At 33.1% G+C, this 22,390-nt stretch overlaps 1 protein-coding gene across 1 annotated transcript in view; it reads right to left on the bottom strand.

Annotated features, from left to right (window-relative positions):
• CSMD1 (CUB and Sushi multiple domains 1) overlaps positions 1–22,390 on the bottom strand; it is a 2,413,561-nt gene that overhangs the window by 1,707,751 nt on the left and 683,420 nt on the right. Inside the window, exon 3 of the mRNA XM_074209535.1 lies at positions 1,952–2,064. Coding sequence (XP_074065636.1) covers positions 1,952–2,064 — 113 coding nt within the window. The remainder of the gene's footprint in view (positions 1–1,951; positions 2,065–22,390) is intronic.

Genomic DNA, 22,390 nt, shown 5'->3' with positions numbered 1-22,390 from the left:
AAGTCATAAGATGCTTATATCCAGGATACAGTGGTCTTCAACAATTCTCCACCCAAAGGACAGTCAAGCAGCATCACCAATCCCTCATCTATGTTACCCATAGTCAGTTCCAGAAACAAGGAATCAAACAGTCAAATGCATGCATTCTGTCTTAGTAAATTGAGTACCTTAAGTAGACTAATGGAGGATTGCACAGATTTCTAATACATTAGCTCTTCTTTTTCTCTAAACAAAACAGAAAGGTACATTTTACAGCTAACCATTTTAGGTTGACTGCCTTCGAGACAGTTTAGTGATATTAAGTGATAAAGGTATTATGCAGATTTAGCACTTAGAGAAAGTAGTAGATGGATATAGTCAAATCTGAAAGCCAACAGTAACTATTAATCTCATAGTAAGCACAATATTTCTCAGCTTCTCAATTACTCCCTAGTTGTCAGCAAGGTACTTAAAGGAGATTAACCTTTTCATGCCACTTCAGACATGGGGATATCCAGTCATATAAACAGCTAATTTTTGCATCTGGGGTAATACAAATTGTTTTCAAGGATAGTAGTAAATAAGTGGGAACAATCTAATAGGAAAAAAGTGAAAGTCAGGGCAACAGCAGATTATAGATTCATGGTGGGATGAAGTAGGCCATCTTGAATATCCTATTTTATCTGATTTTTTTTATGAAGTAGGTCTTATATGAAATTATTTCTTCTACTGATGGACTTAAACATTATCAGTGCCTTCTAGGGTTGGTTACATGAAATTTTAAGCCTAAATCACTTTGCTTTTGGTATAGCTCTGGTGGTAGTTATATATAAAAATTACCTAAATGAACAAATACTCAATATATCCAAAGAAAATATTCTTTAAATCAATATCACTGTGATTTTCATTTGAGCACACTTATATGCCTATATAATGGGAGCATCCAACATTTAAAAAGCTGCCATTTAAGTAGCCATTAGAAAGTATATATTCAAAAGGTTGAATGTATGACTAGCACAGAAGTTACATTCATTCATTATGTTGGAATGATTTAGATAAAAAAATAATTAAACACAAAGCCGAGGAGATAAAAACATTAGTTCTTCTATCACTCTATCTGTGTCTGTCTACACATATGCATATACATATATTCATACATATATACACATATGTGTATATGTATATACATATGAATAGAAAAATAATTTGAAGATTGATGGAATCCAATATAATCCCATGGCCAGGGAAGCATATGCTTGTTTTATGTCTTAGTGCTCTTTGAATTATAAAATGAATATTTCCTCAAATAATGCAGACATCTGCCACATCAGTGACTTCTTTTAGTCATAGTGTGTCTATTTGTTTGCTTAGTCACTAAGGGGCTGAATCATTTCTATATATCTCTCTAATCATCTAAGAACAAAATAAAAAATTCAGAAAGTCAAAAAAATCACACTTCAACAGTCACCAGCAAAGTCATTTTTTCTCAATTCAATTCAACTTTGACAAAAGTCCAAATGACATTCTTCTCTATCTAAGCATTCAAAACACAGCCAATTGTCTCAACATTATCAAGAAAATACCTTTAAATAATTTTTTAAAAGATCTCATTTCATATACCAGGTGTGCTCTTAATTAGTATTCAAAACTTCTGAAAATACTACTTCTAAAAATAAAGCCATTAAATCCAGAAAACTTTTTTCTTGAGAGAGAAAATATGGATGATATAAATATAGATTTTGTACTAGGTAATCAAACATTTGGGAAAAATAAACAGCCACATGTTTGTCATATCAGTAAGTCATGAAATTGTTGACTATCATTTTCAGTTTTATAACATTTATATAAAGTGACATTCATCAGACAAGCAGCAAGTTTTCAGAGCCAAAACCAAATTTATCAATCAAACCAAAATTCCACAAAGCATAAACAATATGCTCACATTAAATTAACTGAAAAATAAATAACTTACCTTCATAAAGGGCTTTAAAACCTTGAGCACTCACAGCAAAGTCTGTAGTGAACCAGAGAGTAAGTATAGAGCCTGTGCTGACGATAGATGATGGCAGCTGAAATCCAGATAACCTAAATAACCAAAAAATTGATAAGAATGGAAATTAGGAAATCATGCATTTATTAATGAAGTAACTTAAAATTTAGAATTCTAGCCTGGTATTTTTGTGTATTTTTCTTATATTTTGTAGAAATAGTTATTGAACCATAGATATTAAAATGACATTTCCTCATATGACAGGTGTGAAAATTGAGAGGAAGAGAAAGGAGCTCAAGTTTACATATTTAATGGTGAAGGAATATCTTATAATTGACTTTAGGATAGCTGAAGCTTTTTTCTGAGTCAAAAATATCTATTTTTAACTTTCTTGAAAGGAAATATTTCTCAAATATATTATAATCTTGAATAATTTCTTTAAAAATAGACAATATAAACTGATAATGAATGCTTGAAGGATGTAATTATGATTGATAGTTCATCCTCATGCTTCAGAATTTTTCTTTGGTCTTCCTTTATTACCAGTAAATTGCCTCTCATTTTTCACTTTTATTTTGTCCTACCATAACTTACCTTAACCCATTTTAATTTTTGAATTCTTGCCTGTTACAGTGAGATAAACCAGATAGCCAACACTGAAGGGTATGATAAAGAAAAGCCAACAAAGCTCAAAATAAACCCAAAACACCCGATTTTAGTGTCTATTTCAGACAGCTATTATGAGTTGCCTCCAAAGTTTGAGGTGATGTTATGGAGGGCATAGGCTATCGGAAATCTCTTTTCCAAAAAAAAAAAAATATTGTATTCTGTCTTCTTCAGGTAAATCCTTTGCCAAGATAAGAGCTTTATCTCTATTCCACAGTAAGCTTTAATAATCACAGGCAAGATTTGATCAATTTTCCTTATGGATTCTGAGTCAGAGCAGAATACCTAGAGAATATGCTGAAGACAGAGGAGATGTTGAAAGAAACTTACTTTAAGATTAATCCTCAGTAGGAACAATTCTGGCTTACTGGCACAGTTAATTCTACTATATATTTATTATAGTTTCTACAAGTAGCAGAATCAATGTTTTAGAGCCATTCAATATGGCTTATTATGTTCTAAAGTAATCTAACAATGGATTAATAAAGAAAATGAAAGTTAAATATTTAACAAAAATGAAAATGCCACCATCATATATAAACATCAGATTAATTCACCCTCATGTTGTAAATAGAGACAATTGCATTATTTTTCAAGAAAAGCAATGACATTCTATCACTTAATAATTCTTCTGAATACAATTCTAGATTTAGATGAACAGATCTTGCTGTCCAAATAGGACAATTATTATTCAGAGCACTTAGAAAAATCAAGCTAGAATGATTAAATATTCTGATAATTATCAAGGATAAAAACAAAATTTCATATTTCTTCTTTCTCTTCCCTCCCTTCCTTCCTCACTCACTCTCTCCCATCATTACTTCTTTCTTTCCTTCCTCTCTTCCTCTATTGTCTTTTTTTCTTTATTCCTTTCTCTTTTTTTCTTTTTTTTTCCCCCTTTTTGGTTGTATTTCTTTGGTTGTATCTCCTATTGTGGATGTTGTTTCAAACTAATTTATTATCTAAAATTTATCATCTTAAAATTATTTTCTTCCATACTATTTTTTCAAAGCCTTAGTTAAGTGCAAAAAACTGGTGGATTTTCAGCATCTATCATATAGGCCCAAAATAAAACAATTTGTTCCACTTTAATAATTTTCAATAATAATCCCTAGATTTTTTAAGGACATTAAAATGTAATAAAATTTTTATAAGAAATAAGCAATAGTAAAATATAATTAAGTAACCTGAATAGTGAGGAAAAATAATTATTTATGCTTGTGATTTTTCATGAAACTGGAAAACCCACATTACCCTCACTGAGCTTCTTTAATTCTTAAGATGACCAGGAGTCCTCAATTAATCTAGAGAAGTTCAACAAATGTGTTTTGTATATCTGGAACATTCTCATGACTGTTAAGCTACATTGCACAAATTATGACTAAAAGTACCATATGGATATGAATTTTCTTTTTTTTTCAAAAAAGAGAATCAGTTATGTCACTAGGATGGGAGTCAATGGCACCTGAATTTTGATTATGTTGTAATTCCACTGAGTCTTACTGGGTTCCTATATGGTACAATGTCAAAAAGAGACCTCTGATATCATATTCTGGTACGAGATATAAAGATACTATGATAAATCTATGCTATGATGAACAAAGCCATTCTCTCTCTCTCTCTCTCTCTCTCTCTCTCTCTCTCTCTCTCTCTCTCCACACACACACACACACACACACACACACACACACACACACAAATATTTTTCTTATGGAGCAAACTAAGTTAGAATTTCATCTATTAGTTTCTCATATTTAAATTGATCAAAAATACTCTACTTCCTTCTTCTTCCCTTCCCTCCCCTCCCCCTCCCCTTTCCCTTTTTCCCCTTTCCCTTCCCCCTGCCCTGCCCTTTCCCTTTCCCTTTTTCCCCTTGCCCTTCCCTTCCCTTCCCCTTCCCTTCCCCTTCCCCTTCCCCTTCCCTTCCCTTCCCCTCCCCTCCCCTCCCCTCCCCTCCCCTCCCCTCCCCTCCCCTCCCCTCCCCTCCCCTCCCCTCCCCTCCCCTTCCCTTCCCTTCCCTTCCCTTCCCTTCCCTTCCCTTCCCTCCCTTCCCTCCCCTTCCCTTCCCTCCCTCCCCTTCCCTTCCCTTCCCTTCCCTCCCTTCCCTTCCCTTCCCTTCCCTTCCCTTCCCTTCCCTTCCCTTCCCTTCCCTTCCCTTCCCTTCCCTTCCCTTCCCTTCCCTTCCCTTCCCTTCCCTTCCCTTCCCTTCCCTTCACCATGACTCTAGCCTCACTTTCTTCATTTTTAAAATTATTCTAGATGACCTCTTAAGTCTCTTCCAACTTTAAATTTGTTAGCTTCTATTCCTATGCTATCTATGTGACTATGGGCAAATTATTTGATATCTTCATGTCATAAATCAATTACTATAAGTTGAATATGTAATTCTATAGAGAGAATTATAATTCTCTATATGCTATAGAGAGTTATAAAGATAGTGCCTATTTTCATAGATAGATGTAGATACATCTCCAGGTATTCCCTATCCTGATGAAATCACAGATGCAATCCCTTTTCATCACCTACTAGATTGAATGACTTAGGGGCCTGACCTTGAAATTATTTCAACTAGATTTCACTGAAACATAGATTAGACATTAATCTTGAGGATACTGATGATATATAAGCAAACCAATGATAAGTGAACTTTGCAATTACGATTCAGCTAAATGATCAGACCCAAAGATAACATTAACAACTTTTTGCTACATCTCCATTGAAATACTTGAGAATTTACAAATTATGTGAATAAAAATATTTATTAAATGGGATGCTGATAAACTTTAACGATAACTCAAAATTGGGAACTACATTTTGCAATATATTCAGGATCTGGCCCCACCAAAAAACACAAAATACTTTTTACCCCTTTTTGTTTGGTTATTTGATAACATTTGGTTATAATGATAACATTTAGTAGAGATTAATAAAAATTCCTAAAAGGGTTTATAAAAGGATTTAAAAACTTGACTTCATAAGTACAACTTAAGGAAGGAAAAAGGAATGATAAAGGACAAGACTCACATGTTTGACTAGATGATGATCACTGAGGTTCTGGTTCTACTTGCCTTGTGATTCTATGAATAGTAAACTAAGTCAGATAAAAAAATTCAAGTAAATTTAGAGTTCATTAAGTAAATCAAAGTTTTTAGGACTTAGGAAGGGAGAATTTCATTGTTCTATGGACAATATCAATTCCATCTGAAATATTTTCATCAGATTTGGGTGCCACATTATAGGAAAATAGCTGATATGCTGGAATGTATTTCATGATTCTATCATATTGAGTTCCAAGGAAGAATAGATGCTTAGCTTGGTGAAAAGAAGACACAGCTATGCCATCTCTAATTATGAAAATGCAGTGCTAGAGACAACCTATAAGTTTTCTGACTAAGCATCTTTGGTCATTAGCAAATACTATGAAACACGAACTGGCATTTTTTTTCTTATTTTCTGGACAAGAAAATGAGGGAAATAGTGTTAATGTAGATTACATTTAAAAGTGGGTCATGTGAACATTTTATTTTTCTGGAGAGCTTGTTGTTAAATATACATCATACATTCCAGATTACAGAGATATCATGTGGAAGAAATGTTGAACTTATTTTTCTATGAATACTAGGTGGAATTTGCAGAGATATAGATTTAGGTTCAATGTAAGTGAAAAATTCTTAACAATTAGGGAAAATGAGCACTCCCAAACTGCCAACAATTAAAAGACTCCCAAAATGCAGTGAGTTACTCAGGAAATTTCAAGTTCTATAAATTGTGTCATTCAATGGACCATTGAAAAACTTGGAGATTCTTTTTTTTGTTTCAATAAGGCAAAAACAAAAGGAGAAATAACAGATGTTTCTAATATTTGAAGAAATTGGAGAAATTGGAGAAGTTGGATCACATATAACTAGAAGAAATGAATTACAGAAAGGCAAGCTTCAGCTCAGAATAAAAATAAACTCATAATTAAGAATGTCTGATAATGTAATAGACTGGTAAATAATACAATATAATCCTATTCTCAATCCCTGGCATTGAAAATATTAAAAAAAAAAAGAAAGTAAATGACCATCTGTCAGAGATGCCTTAGAAAAAATGATTTCACTGAGTAGGAGGCTAGAATTCATCCATATATGATTTCTTTAAGTTTTAAGATGTCATATGATTCTTAATTCTAGAATGAATGTCATATAATGCTAAACCACTCAGTTCCATATTTCTATTCTAGCTTGTTATCATTAACATTTACAAAAGCATTCTTCCAATATCCTCACAACATGTGTTTCATTAAAAGAGATACCTCATTGGCTTTGGAATTTCACCTGTCTCAGTAATTGTTCATCCACTGAAAATAACACAATAGGAATACGTGAACTTTAATAGGTGTAGCTTACCTTTTATGCCAACCCAATCCTCCATCTCTCATTGTTTTATGTGATTTGCTAAGCATCTCTATAAATCAGAACAGTACCTAACTATTTCTGTAGTGACCAAATTGAGCAAACCATGGAAAGGGCTTTCTCTTCTCAGAAAAATAATTCTAACAAGAGATTTATAAAAGGATATGACATAAAGGTTAAAATTATTTTTGCTACTTTCTAAATGATTACAATTCACAAGTTAGTAATATTGTTGACTTGGGGAATGGAGAAAAGAAGAGGAGAAAGAGAATAAGCTTTTATATTGTATCTAACATACACTGAGCAATTTTTTAGACAAAATAACCCTGTGATAAGTGATGTTATTATCCTGATTTTTCAACTGAGGAAGTGAGGCAAACAAAGGTTAACTGACTTGCCCAGGATCACACAACTAGAAAGAAGCTGAGGTCTAATTTAAGTTTGGGACTTGTCTAATTCCACACTCAGGAATCTATCCAAAACACCACCAGGTGTCTTGTAGAATAGATTCAAAGGAATGATTTATAGAGGCCAGGCTTCAGGTAAACGTTGGAATGGATGTTCTCTAAAGTCCATCCAAGGTCTATGATCCTTTGACTCTTTTTCTGTGCTTTTATATTGCTTACTATATATATATATATATATATATATATATATATATATATATATATATATATATATATATATTTATATATATATATAAATATATATATATAAATATATTTATTTCTATACAATACTTTCAAAATTATCCTGTTTATGTGGGTATACCTTTGAACTTCTTTCAGCTCTCTTCTATAAATTTTAAAAATGTTTCAATGGACATCCTTTTTTTTCATTTTTGGCATCATTATTGCTAATCCATCTTTTTCCCCCCCATTATCCATTCCCTATCAAAAATAAAGGAAAGTAACAAGTAAATATTATCAAGTTGAACAAAACCACACAATGCCAAATCCAAAAAATATGCATTTCCTCTTTGCTTTGAGTTCATCTTTTTTTTTTGTCAAGAAGCAAATAGTATGTTTTACCCAAGGTTATGTAGCAATAGTGGACAATTGAAATTCTTAAGAGTTTCAGAATTGGGGGTGGAGCCAAGATGTCTGCCTTAAGGCAGCATTTCCTGGGAACTCCTTCACCCTAAACTCCAAATAAACATACAAATAATGTCTCTAGCCAAAATTTAGAGGGGCAGAATCCATAGAAAGACTCAGAGATACATTTTCCCAGTCCAAGATAACTTAAAGTTTCCACAGGAAAGGTGTGTTTCCCCAGGACTGAAGGCTGAGAAAAAAGTCTAAGCCACAGCACAGGGCAGTTCAGCACAGCATAGCCCAGCCCAGCCCAGCCTAGCCCAGCCCAGAGAACACCAGCAACAGTTTGAAAGGGTGGTGAGAGAATTCTGCTACAGCACAATGAGTGTGGAGTGAGGAGCACCGGCCACAGAATCTGCAGCAAGAATCAGGAGAAAGCAGGCTGCACCCCCAGAGATGGTAAGGGAAGTCTGCAGAAATTTCTCTGCTCTCCCTGGGGTAGAACTCTGCTGTTTGCCACACTCAGATATTGCAGTTAGGGCTTCCATACTAAGATAGCAAGATCCTTCCTTATAGTCCCAGGGCAGAGGGAAGTGGGGGGGGGCATCTGCATATCAAAGCACAGACAAGATATCACAAGACCCTGGAGGAATAAAGGTCTCAGTGGGGTGTCCACCCCCCAAAGCCTTGGAAGTGATATCAAGGACTGAGGAAAAGAATAAACAGAAAAAGGAGAATCTGACCATAGAGAATTACTTTAGTCCCATGGAAGATCAAAACACATACTCAGATGATGACAAAATTGAAGCTTCCATATCCAAAACCTCCAAGGGCAATAGAAAAATGGGCTCAGACTATGGATGAGCTCAAAAAAGACTTTGAAAAGCAATTGAGGGAGATGGAGGAAAAATTGGGAGGAGAAATGAGAGTGAGGCAGAAAAATAATGAGAACCAAATCAAGAGCATGGAGAAAGATATACAGAAATAATACTGAAGAAAATAATATGTTTACAAACCAGTTTAGGCTCAATGGAAAAAGCAAAACAACAGGCAAATGAGGAGAAGAATGCCTTAAAAAGCAGAATTGGCCAGCTGGAAAAGGAAATAAAAAAACTCTCAGAAGAAAATAGATCCTTCAAATGCAAAATGGAACTAAAAGAAGCTGATGACTTTGCCAGAAATCAGGTAGAAATAAAACTCTTCCAAAAAAGCCAAAAATTAGAAGAAAATGTGAAATATCTCATTGGCAAAATAACCAATTTCAAAAGCAGATCCAGAAGAAATAATTTAAAAATTGTTGGGCTATCTGAAAGCCATGATCAGGAGAAGAGTCTAGACTTCATTTTTCAAGAAATAATACAGAAAAATTTCCCTGAGATCCTAGAAGCAGAGGGTAAAATAAAAATCAAGAGAAATGACTGGTTACCTCCTGAAAGAGATCCCCAAAGAAAAACTTACAGGAATATTATAGCCAAATTCCAAAACTCCCAAATCAAAGAGAAAATTCTAAAACTTGCTAAAAACAAACAATTCAACTACTAAGGCTCCATAGCCAGGATTGCACAGGATCTGGCAGCATCTACATTAAGGGCTTGTAGGGATTGGATTATGATATTTCAGAAGGCAAAATATCTTGGTTTACAATCGAGAATCAACTACCCAGCAAAATAGAACATGCTCTTTCAGGGGAAAAGATGGACTTTCAGTGAACCAAGGGACTTTCAAACTTTCTTATTGAAATGACCAGAGATGAACAGAAAGTTTTATCTCCAAGTACAGGACTCTGATGAACCATAGAGGGAGTGGAAGAGGAAGACTAAGTATGAGGAACTTTATGATATTGAACTGTTTGTATTCCTGCATGAGAAGAAGATATTAATAACTTGTATGAACTTTCTCATTTATAAGAGCTGTTAGAAGGTGCACATATATGTACATATATGTACACACACACACACACACACACATATATATATATATATATAGAGAGAGAGAGAGAGAGAGGGAGAGAGAGAGAGAGGACAAAGGAAGGAGGGGAATATAATGATATAATATAGTAAAAAGATGGAGTCAATGGGTGATAAAGGAAAGTACTGGGAGGAAAGAAAAGAAGATGAAGAAGAAGCTAAGAAATTTCACAGATAACCAAGAAAAAGATTTTTTAATGCAGTGGAAAAGGGGTAGTCAAGGGGGAATGAGTGAGCCTTCATTCTCATCAGAAATTGCTCAAAGAGGAAATAACATACACACTTAATAGGGTGAGGAAATCTATCTTATGTTAGAGAAAAATAAGAAGAAAGGACAGGATAAAGGGGAATGGGGGAGAGAAGGGAGGAATAGGTGATAGAAGAGAGGGAAGGTAGAGAGGAGAGGGTACTCAGAGTCAACACACTTTTGGACATGGTCAGAATGAAAGGAGAAAGAAAACAGAATAAATGAGAGTGGGGAGGAATAGAGTGGAGGTATAGCTAGAAATAGCAACTGTGGGAAAAATATTGAAGCAACTTCTCTGGTAGACTTATGATAAAGAAAACAACTCACCCCAGAGACAGAGACATTGAAATCTGAACACAGACTGAAGTACAATTTTTTTCTCTCTCTCTCTATTCTTGAGGTTTCTCATCTTCTTGGGGGGGGGTTATGTTTACTCTTATGTTCACTCTTATAACATTCAATTTACATCAAGGTATGGTACGGAAACAAGATAGAGACTATCAGACAGCTTTCTGTGGGGGGGAGGGAAGGGAGGGTGGGGGAAAGGGTCTTGCAAAAAATGATGGATACATATTACTATTGTATATAATTGGAAAGAAAATAAAATGTTAAAATTTACAAAAAAAGACTTTCAGAATTGTTATTCTTTACAATATTACTTACAAGCCAAGATTTTTGGACATCAAATTTTTGTGGGAAAATCATATTCCATTGCATTTATATATCACAATTTATTCAATCATTCTTCCACCTAAGGGTACCTCTCTTTCCCATACTTTGATTCTAATTCTTTTCTCTCTTTTTTTTCACTTTTGGATTTTTAAAAATTTAAACTTAAATAGAAAATAAGAAAAAAAATTTCCATGTATGGAGCAAAATATAAGAGAGGGTTCATTATATAAAGCAATAAATTTCCATTTCAAGAAAATCTATATAGGAGGAATAAGAGGAAAGGAAAGAGAAAAATATAAATGGGGAAAAATAGCATGGAGGAAAATACAGAATTATTGATCTTTTTTTTATTTTTTAGGTTTTTGCAAGGCAAATGGGGTTAAGTGGCTTGCCCAAGGTCACATAGCTAGGTAATTATTAAGTATCTGAGGCCAGATTTGAACTCAGGTACTCCTGACTCCAGGGTTTGTGCTCTATCCACTGCACCACCTAGCTGCCCCCCAGAATTGGTAATCTTAACTGTAAATGTAAATGGGATGAACTGTCCCATAAAATATAAATGGATAGCAGAATAGATTAAAAAACCAGAATCCTACAATATGTAATTTACAAGAAACACATGTGAAGCAGAGAGATACACACAGTAAAAGGACAGAGCAATATATATTATGCTTCACCTGAAGTAAAAAAAAAAAACAGGGGTAGTGATCCTGTTCCCAGATAAAGTAAAAGCAAATAAGATATTAAAAGGGATAAGAAAGGATATTACATCTTTTTAAAGGGAATCATAGGTATTGAAGCTATATCATTATTAAACATGTATACAGCTAGAGGAAAAGCTGAATGAATTACAGTAGACAGTAAAATTTTAATAATGGGTGATCTCAACCTCCCTCACTCAGAACTAGATAAAAATCTAACCACAAAATAAACAAGAAAGAAGTTAAGAAGGTGAATGAAATCTTAGAACACTTAGATATGATAGACTCTGGAGAAAATAATGGGGAATAGAAAAGAATGTACCTTTTTCTGGACAATGCATTCCACCTATACCAAAATTGACCATGTACTAGGGCATAACAACCTTTCCATCAAATGAATAAAGTCAGAAATAATAAATGTATACTTCTCAGATCATGATACAATAAAAATTACATATAATAATGGGTCATGGAAAGGTAAGCCAAAAACTAACTTGAAACACAATAACATAATTTTAAATAATGAGTGGATCAAACAAAAAATCATAGAAATAATAATTATATCCAAGAAAATGATAGTAATGTGACATCATATTAAAATGTATGGGATGTAGCCAAGACAGTTTTGAGGCAAAACTTTATATCTCTAAATGCTTATATAAATTAAAGAGAAAAAGAGGAAATCAATGAATTGGGTATGCAACTAAAAAAGACAGAAAAAGAACAAATTAAAGATCCCCAATTAAATATCAAATTAGGAATTCTGAAAATCAAGGGAGAGATTCAAAAAATTAAAAGCAAGAAAACTATTGATCTAATCAATAAAAGTAAGAGTTGATTTTTATCAAAAACATATAATTAATGGTTAATCTGATTTAAAAAAAATAAAAAAGATAACCAAATTACCAGTATCAAAAATGAAAAGGGTGAACTAACAACCAATGAGGAGGAAATTAAAGAGATAATTCAGAGTTAATTTGCCCAACTGTATACCAATAAATATGATAACCTGAATGAAATGGATGAATATTTACAAAAATACAAACTGCTCAGATTAACAGAAGAAAGACCATACTAAAATAGTCCCATTTCAGAAAAAGAAATTAAAGAAACCATCAATAAACTCTCTAAGAAAAAGTCTTATTTAAAAAAAAAACTATTGGAAACAATTAACAAATTCAGGAAAGTACTGGGTATAAAATAAAATCCACATAAATTATCAGCATGTCTATATATGAACAACAAAGTCCCAAAAGCAAGAGATAGAAAGAGAAATTTCACTTAAAGTAACTGTAGACTAGGAATTTACCTCCGAAAATAAACCCAGAAACTGTATGAATACAATTATAAAGTACTTCTCGCCGAAATAAAGTCAGATCTAAATAATTGGAAAAATTTCAATTGCTTATGGTTAGGTCAAGCTAATATAATAAAAATGAGAATTCTATCCAAATTAAATTGCTTATTCAGTGCCATACTAAACTTCCAAATAATTACTTTACCAAGCTAGAGAAAAATAACAACAAAAGATCAAGCATAACAAACGAATTGAAGGAAAAAAAATGTAAAGGAAGGTGACCTACCTCTACCAGATCTACACTATATTATAAAGTGGCAGTCATCAAAACTTCTTGGTACTGGTTAAGAAATAGAACAATGAATCAGTAGATTAGGATAGATTCAAAAGAAACCACAGTAAATTGCTTCAAGAATCTACTATTTGACAAACCCGAAGTGATTAGCTTCTAAGATAAGAATTCACTATTTGACAAAAATTGTTGGGAAAACTGGAAAATAGTATGGTAAAAACTAGCCATAGACCCATATCTTATACACACTATGCCAAAATAAGGTCAAAATAGGTATGGGACCTAGACATACTGGGAGACACCACAGACAAATTAATAGACCAACAAATACTTTATCAGATCTATGGGAAGGGGACAAATTTATGATGAAACAAGTAAAGAGTACATTTTAAACTGTAAAATGGATGATTTTGACTATATTAAATTAATTTTTATCACTAATAAAATCAGTGCTGCCAGAATTAGAAAGAAACAATCTTTACAACTAAGAGTTCTGATAAATGTCTCATTTCTAATATATATACAGAGAACGGCATGAAATTTATAAGATTGCAAGTCATTCCCCAATTTATAAATGGTCAAAGAATATGAATAGACAGTTTTCAAATGAAGAAATTAAAGCTATAGATAATCATAACTGATTGAAGAAATGTGAATTAAAACAACTCTGAGGTATCACCTCACACCTATCAGATTGGCTAACGTGACAAAAAAGAGAAAATGATCAATGTTTGGAGAGGTTTGGGGAGGATTGGGATATTAATGCATTGTGAACTGGTGAGATTGTGAACTGATCTAACCATTCTAGAGAGAAATTTGGAACAATGCCCAAAGAGCAATAAAACTGATCATACCCTGTAACCCAAAAATTCCAGTCCTAGGCCTGTATCCAGAAGAATTCATAAAATAATAGAAAAAGTCCCATATGTTCTAAAATATTCATAGCAGCTCCTTAGGTAGTGGCAAAGAATTGGAAATTGAGGGGATACCCATTGGGGAATTATCAAACAAGTTATGGTACATGAATATTATGGAATACTGTTGTTCTATAAGAAATCATAAATGGTCATACTCTAAAGAAGCATAGGATGAATAAGAGAATCTGATGCTGAGTGAAGACAATAGAACCAAGAAGAAAATACACATTAACAACATTGTGAGATTATCAACTCTGATGGATGCAGCTAGGACAACTCTATTAGACCAACTATGAACAATGCTATATCCATCCAGAGGACGAAAAACAATTTTTTTTACATTCATTTTTTATTTATTTTGAGTTTTACAATTTCCCCCCTAATCTTACACTACTTTCATTTTTAAAAAATATCTTTTATGTATTTCTTTCCCTTAATCCTAATTCCTCATACTGATAATGACTAAACTGTAAACACTTTAACTCAAATGTGTTTGTATATATACAAATGTTTGTTTACCACTAATGAGAGGGGGGAGTAGGGAGGGAGGGTGGAAGGAAATTTTGTAACTTTAAAATATACATAGGCATATGGATAAATGGTGAAAATCTTTCACAACATGTATTTGGAAAAATAAAATATCAATAAAAAAGAAAGCCTATATAATAAACACTCTACATCATGTTCAAAATTGCCCATCTATTCTTTGATTTCTCATAGATTTTCTTCTATTCTCTGTTTTGCACTGTTTACATTGTTTCCTTACCCACCACCCTAGTACAGCTACAATTAAGCATGGATACAAATGTACATATATGCATACACACACACACACACACACACACACTAAACTTATACATATATACTTACTCATACACATACACACTCATATATAGATATGTAATAAATACACACACACACAATCATAGAAATCTATATATTTGGTTTGTATGTCTCTCATTTTTATTACATTTTCTGAAAGCATCAACCTCTTCTCATTCTTCGAATTTACTTCTACTCACCATGTTGCCTTCTTATTCTTTAACCTACTTCCCTTCCAAGAATCCCTTTCTCATAGACATTGTTCTATAATCATTTCCCCACTGGTTTATACATACTTCTATATGCCTTCTTACCTTATTCCTTCACCCTCTAACTCAGTACCCTCCTTATCAACCCTCTTATTATTTCTGATTTTTTAAAAAAACTTTTTACCCTTGTCTATCTGTCTGTCTGTCTCTCTCTCATTTTCCCCTCTTTAATGGACTTCCAGAACTATCAATCATGCTTTCCCATCTAATTCCTCTATACCTCTGTATCAATTCTTCCTCTCACACCTCATTTGTATAAAATGATAAATATTTTTGTTGCATCTTATTCTACTCAATTTTACTTTTTAGAATTCTATCCTACTCAACTCAGGTTTTCTTACTTCACCATCTTCCCAGAATCCTCTCCTTTATTTATTATCTACTGAATTATCCACCAGAGTCACAAATGTGTGCTTAATGAATGAATGAACCAGGGAAAAAAAGTTAGGGAAGAAAAGGGAACAAGTCTAACAGTAAGAAATCAATTCTGTTGTCAATGAATAAGTGTAGTTTATGTCACTTTGAACATGTCCCTGTCTTTCTATCTTTTTTCTAGTTGTATTCCTTATGTCCTGTAGAATCTCATTAACTATATCTTTTACTGAAAGAAAAGCAATTCCCTTCTCACATCTAGCTATCAGCGTAAATGACAGAGCACACCTGCCAGAGATGAATGATTGTTAGGTAACTGAGAAATGATTTGTGGAATTCCTTTTATTTTCTATGTACATGTTCACTCTACAGAAAACATGAGATTCTGAATTGAACAAGTTTATTTCTGCTTCCATTTCTCCTGAAATTGCTAGGATGAATTGCATTTGGAAACATCCAAAATAGTTTGTTGTTCTGTATCAACCAAGATACCCAAATCACTGTCAGAAATATAACAACCCTAAATACTGTAAAGTGGTGATTTTTAAAGGGAAGAAAAATAAAAACAATTCCTCATAGAAATTCTGAACAGAAAAAAGTCCTGTGTAGATAGAATTATATTATGAGGATTAAATGGTAAACTAGATCACTCTTAAGCATATTTCATACTCAATTCTCAGTATTTTTATCCCCATACCAACTACACTGCTCTACATTATTAATACCCAAATAATGAAATAGATTTTAGTGTTTTACATAAATATGATTAATATTTTATTTTTTTGTCCATAAGAGAATAAAAGGGGCATTTGAGACCATAGAAGTCCAATGATCTTATTTATAGATGAAGAAAGTAAGGAACTGAAAGATTACCAAGGTTCAAATTCACATACAGTAAGTGGAAGTCCCAAGATTTGAACTAATATTATCTGAGACTAAATCCAACATCCAGCACCATACACAAGGGGATATTTTTTAATACTGCAATACTAAAAACAAACAAAACAAGCAACAACAACAAAATATAGAGTTCCAAACTTCAATAAATAATTTTCCTATTTCAAATATAGAAATATTTTTTAAAAATCATCTATTTTATTTATTTATTTATTTATTTATTTATTTATTTATTTATTTATTTAGTTAGTTAGTTAGTTAGTTAGTTAGTTAGTTAGTTAGTTAGTTATTTTTGCAAGGCAATGGCATTAAGTGGCTTGCCCAAGGCCACACAACTAGATAATTATTAAGTGTCTGAGGCTGGATTTGAATTCAAGTACTCCTGACTCCAGGGCCGGTGCTCTATCCACTGCACCACCTAGCTGCTCTAGATTAATATTAAAATGCAAAATACTTTCCAATCATTAGTTTGTATGGTAATATATATTATTCCACTGATTAGTACATGTAGCAGTAGAAATTGCCTGAGGTTTCTCATGGAGTAAGATCATTTCTAGCATATTGTTTAGAGGGGTCTTAGCATGACTTAGAGAGGGAAAAACATTCAGATGTTAGACCTGGAAATTGTTTATATAGAAGATGTTGTACAGGGGCTAAAATATATTATTTAATGAAAGTACAGAATATTTAGCAAAAAGTGAGTTGTAAATCCTGAAAACTAAATGATAAACTCATTAGAAAAATTAAAAAATCAGAGATAGAATCACCTTTGAATGTAATGGTACAAAGTAGAAGATTACCTGATTTATCTGAAAGTAACTAATAACTATGAGGACTTAAAATGGATGATACAAATTTGCAAACTCTCTAAATACCATAAAGAAGTAGAACCCTGATCCTTCAATATTTAATACAAGTTTAAAGGTTTAACTTTGAAGTTAAAATGTAACTATGATCAAAACATTTTCTCTGGGTGCAAATAAACATATATAGATAAATGTTATATATATTTACATGAATTCATGTATGCATGGATGCATGTATGTATATATGAGTTATCATAGACAATAGCCATAATTAATTCTTATGCCCATGTCAATACCCTAAAGCCAACTTCATATTTGATGATATTCATGAAAATAGAGTAAGAAACATGCAACCAACAAGCACTTATGCAATGATCATCTGATGGGGGGAACTGTAAGAAGGATGGGGAGTTAAAAAGGTTAAAAAATATATCTATTGCAACAGGTAAGACAATAGGTGAAGAGGAAATAATTATCCTAGTGCCTTGAAAATGGTTGTTATTGACAAGGATTATTATATGATATTCAAAATATTTGTTTTAATTAAAATATTTAAGTGTTTAAATTCAAATTCTTGCTACCTAGGGATTAAGTTCAATTGTCAATTTTTCATGCACTTTATATTTTGATGGTTTGGTATGTAACCTTAACATTTATTTCCTAGTCTTCAGCTCTTGGTTTTGAACCACAGAAAAGTTCTTGTGATTTTAAACAGTATACATATGTGTATACATATATGCATGTACTATATATATGTGTATATATATATATATGTGTGTGTGTGTGTGTGTGTGTGTGTGTGTGTGTGTGTGTGTGTGCAATACATATATACATATATATGAATTTCTTAGAACCTCAGTCCTTCAATGATAACTTATAAATGCCTGATTTTCAATGATCAGTGTTTAATCAATTGAATCAATTTCTTGATTTCAAGATAGTTATTTAGTTTGAAGATGAAGAAAAACCATGAAATACATATAAGGTACACACAAGTTTCTTCAACAAATCCTTATTTACTAGGAGCAGGACTCCTTATAATGTGAAAAAAGTACATTTAGGAAATTGCATTACCTTCAGTAAGAACTTATTAATTTATGTGGTAAATTATAATATCATTAAATCTATAAATGACGTAGGTTAAACAAGATTAATTTATCCACAGACTCTACAGTGAGACCTTTTGAAGGATAACACTAAATTTTTGAGATTGACAACCTAAGTGATAATTATGCTCTTCCCAAAACAATTTGTCATTAACACTGTTAGAAATTGAAAATTTGGGCAGATATAAGTAAATCTGACACAGAAAGGAATTCCTTCATTGAGGTTGCTCATTTCTACATATTCAGAAAGGAAGTATTTTAGTAAAATGCTTCATTTGGAAAATGAATAGAGATTTCAAGATAGCATCTTTTAATGTAAAACAAATACAATATCAAACTAAATAGAAATGTCCTAAGGATATTGCGAAAATGCCCCAAGAGACCCCAAATCCACCTGGGAAGAAGTTTATGGAAACAATTTTGAATGGAGCATTCACTGTTCATGCTGATGCTTGATGGAAAGACCCTTCTTGTTTGATATTCCTTTAATTGGCTGCTTAGTCAGAGTTCATTACTTCTATTAGAAGAACAATTCCAGTCTATTAGGCCTTATCTTCTCTTTGTGGTAAGGTGAAATTATGACTTTCTTATTTCTGGAGAGATAATAGTGGGCCGTGGCTTCCTTCAGAAGATCAGTTAAGATGTGGTTGGCCTTCTAAGTATTTTTGAGATTGACAAGTATTTGTATGCTTTCCTTTGGTAAATATACGTTTTGAGAACAAAATGGCAGTTGTTTTTTTCCCCAAAACACTCAAGAATATGCATATCATTTACTGAAACAATTAGTAATACCACCAAAAGGGTTAGAGAGAGAGAGAGGAATAGAGGCAAACCAATAGAGAAAGAATCTATTAGAAAGAAAAGTACCCACTTCATGTTAAAAATCATATTCTCAGTGGAACTAAAATATGAAATAGCAACACAATTTTAATAGATTTGTGCATCTCAACTGATTTTAATTATTCCATGATACTTCTTTAATAAACTTTATCTTCAAATTGCCTGCCTCATGACTGGTTTACATTTGTATTATTTTTATCTCACCTCTTTTTTGCCTCATACCTCCTCCTAATAGCTCTTGCTCTCTTCTCCTTCACTGGAGAGGACCAGTAAATTTAAGCCCAAAATAAGAATCGATTCCATGAATCTGAGTTATGGGTGGAATTAAAGCAGCAGTGGCCAAGATTTCCATTTGAAATAAGCAAGCCAAGAGCAATGAATCCAAGGCAGCCTCTGAGGACAGGTAAATGGAAATTTATGATGGTCACCAGTTTCTGCAGCCTCAGACTGGTGATACCTATTGAACCACTGTGCTATATAAATATCACATCACTTTACACTCTTTTGTATTCCCTTCTTCTCTATTTCTGATGTTTGATTACTTCAATATCAAGTGGAAGGGTTAGAATTGAATGATGTTAGGTCTGGATGAAACCTAGGGTATTAGTCAGTTGAAATCCTTATCAGTGAAGAGAATAAAGAATTGAAAAGGGGAAGTGACTTGCTCCAATTATTTATTAGAGGAGTCAGGACTTGGATTTAGGGGTCCCAATTCTAAAACTATTTTCACTTCTATCTGTACAATTTCAGATGTTCTTTTGTTTAAAACCTAATTTATTTCTCTAAATAAGGACTAGAGACTTGTCCTGTGAGTTCATTGTTATGGTATCCTAGCTTCATGGGCAGTGAGGTGGCACAGTGGATAGAGTGTCAGGCTTAGAGTTAGGAAAAATCATCTTCCTAAGTACAAATCCAGCTGTAGATACATAACCCCATTGACTCAGTTTCCTCATCTGTAAAATGAGCTGGAGAAGGAAATCACAAAACATCTCAATATGTTTTCCCAGTAAACTCTAAATAGGATTATAAAGAGTTGGAGAAGACTGGAACAACTGAGTGAGAAAATTCTCAACTTCAGAGATGGAACAGTAGTACTTATTTGATGGAGCAATGTGTTACCATGGACAAATAATCCAACACCATATAACCATCTAACTGCTGACAAGACCCTAAATGCCCAGTTAAAATGATCTTTGAGAAAGTAGAATTAATCTGTTGCTAGGACCACACTCATCCCAGGATCATCTTGACTCCATGGGAAAGCATCAGAATTATGGCAAAGGCATCACTCTGCTTGTTAAAATAATGATTATATTAATTTATTAATAATTATTATTACAAAATCAAAGTCAATAGGTAAATCCCTCGATACTAATCAATTTTATTCATAAATATAACATTTCTTCAATTCAAGTGAAATCAGTTCAAGTTTTCAGATTAATATTTATTTAATTGCTATTCAGAACATTTTGTATAAAATAGTAATTTTATAAATGTAAGTAGCTCTTAGTTTGGAATTCATTTAATCCACACAGAATGGCAACAGATATATAAGTTATTAGTCCATGAGAGTTGGGGTGTACTGGGGCAGGATTGAGCCAAGATGGCAATGTGAAGCTAGCATGCTCTTGGAGGTTTTCCTACCAAAGATAAATGAAGCCTCTGCTTTGACATTCAAGCTCCAAATACCACCAAGAAAAAGAGAAGATTCAAATAAGTTTTCAACAGTATACATCATGGAGGATCTTCAGCGAAGATCTGTCTCTTTGGGGGAAAAGGGGAAGTAAAGCCTAGGAGGCTGGAAAACAGGAAAATCAATGGGAGGCTTTCAGCCATAGTGCAGTCCAGGTTCCAACAGCCTGACAACAGCAGAGATCTGGGCAGTTAGATAGCAGGCCAGCAAAGAGGGTCCTAACCCCCAAAAGTATGAACCCTGGGAACACTGGGGCAAAAGAAAGGCCTGGGTTGGGAACAAACCACTGCTAAGTCAGAACCTGGACATAAAGTAGGAAACAAACCTTTGCAAAGGCAAATCGTGGGCTACATGGGCAACATCTTGGCCAATAACAACTCGGGGATCAGACCCTAGACCCAGTATGAGAAACTTGGATCTATACTTCCTATACCCCAGGAGCAGAGCTAAAACAGCAAAAATGAGCAAAAAACTAAAAGAGCACTCACTATAGAAAGCTATTTTACAGACAAAGATGATAACAGTGTCATGTCTGAAGAAGAAATCAGTGAAAAATCACTCATGGAAGTCTCAAAACAGTCTATGAATTGGGCTCAAATACAAAGCTCATAGAAAAACTTAAAAAAGAATTCAAAAAACCAAAGCGAGGAAGATGATAAATGGGGGAAAAAAGAAATGAGTGTCATGCAGGAAAAGCATGAAAAATTGTTCAACACCTTTAAAAAAGAAACATAATTCTACATAAACTATTTTTAAAAATAGGAGTTCTGCCAGACTCCTTTTATGACAACATGGTGCTGATACCTAAAGCATGAAGAACCAAAACAAAGAAAATTATAGATCAATATCCCTATTGATCGCTAAGATACAAACATCTTAAAAAATTTTTTAGCAATGAGACTGCAGCAAGTTATTACTAGGATTAGATACACCATGAATGGATAGGATTTATACTAGGTAGGCAGGAATGATTCAATATTAGGAAAATACTCAGCATAATTGAACATATCATTAGCAAAAGCAATAGAAATCGCATGGACATCTCAATAGTTGCTGAAAAAACCTTTGATAAAATACAACATCCATTTCTATTAAAAACACTAGAAAGTTTAGGAATAAATGGAGTTTTCCTTAAACTGATACATGGAATCTATCTAAAACCATCAAAATATTATATGTAATTGGGAATAAACTGAGAGCATTTCCAAAAAAATTCAGGGTTGAAACAAGGATACCCATTATCACCATTGCTATTTAATATAGTATTAGAAATGCTAGCTGCAGCAATAAGAGATGAAAAAAAATGAATCAGAATTGGCAATGAGAAAGCAAAACTCACTCTCTGCAGATGATATGATGGTATATTTAGAGAACCCGAGAAAATTATCTAAAAAAATTCCTTGAAACTATTAACAAATTCATCAAA

The sequence above is a fragment of the Macrotis lagotis genome, chromosome 1 (assembly GCF_037893015.1).
Source record: "Macrotis lagotis isolate mMagLag1 chromosome 1, bilby.v1.9.chrom.fasta, whole genome shotgun sequence".
Taxonomy (NCBI): Eukaryota; Metazoa; Chordata; class Mammalia; order Peramelemorphia; family Peramelidae; genus Macrotis; species Macrotis lagotis.
The sequence above is the reverse complement of the archived record's forward strand: the minus strand, read 5'-3'. Positions and strand labels throughout refer to the sequence as shown.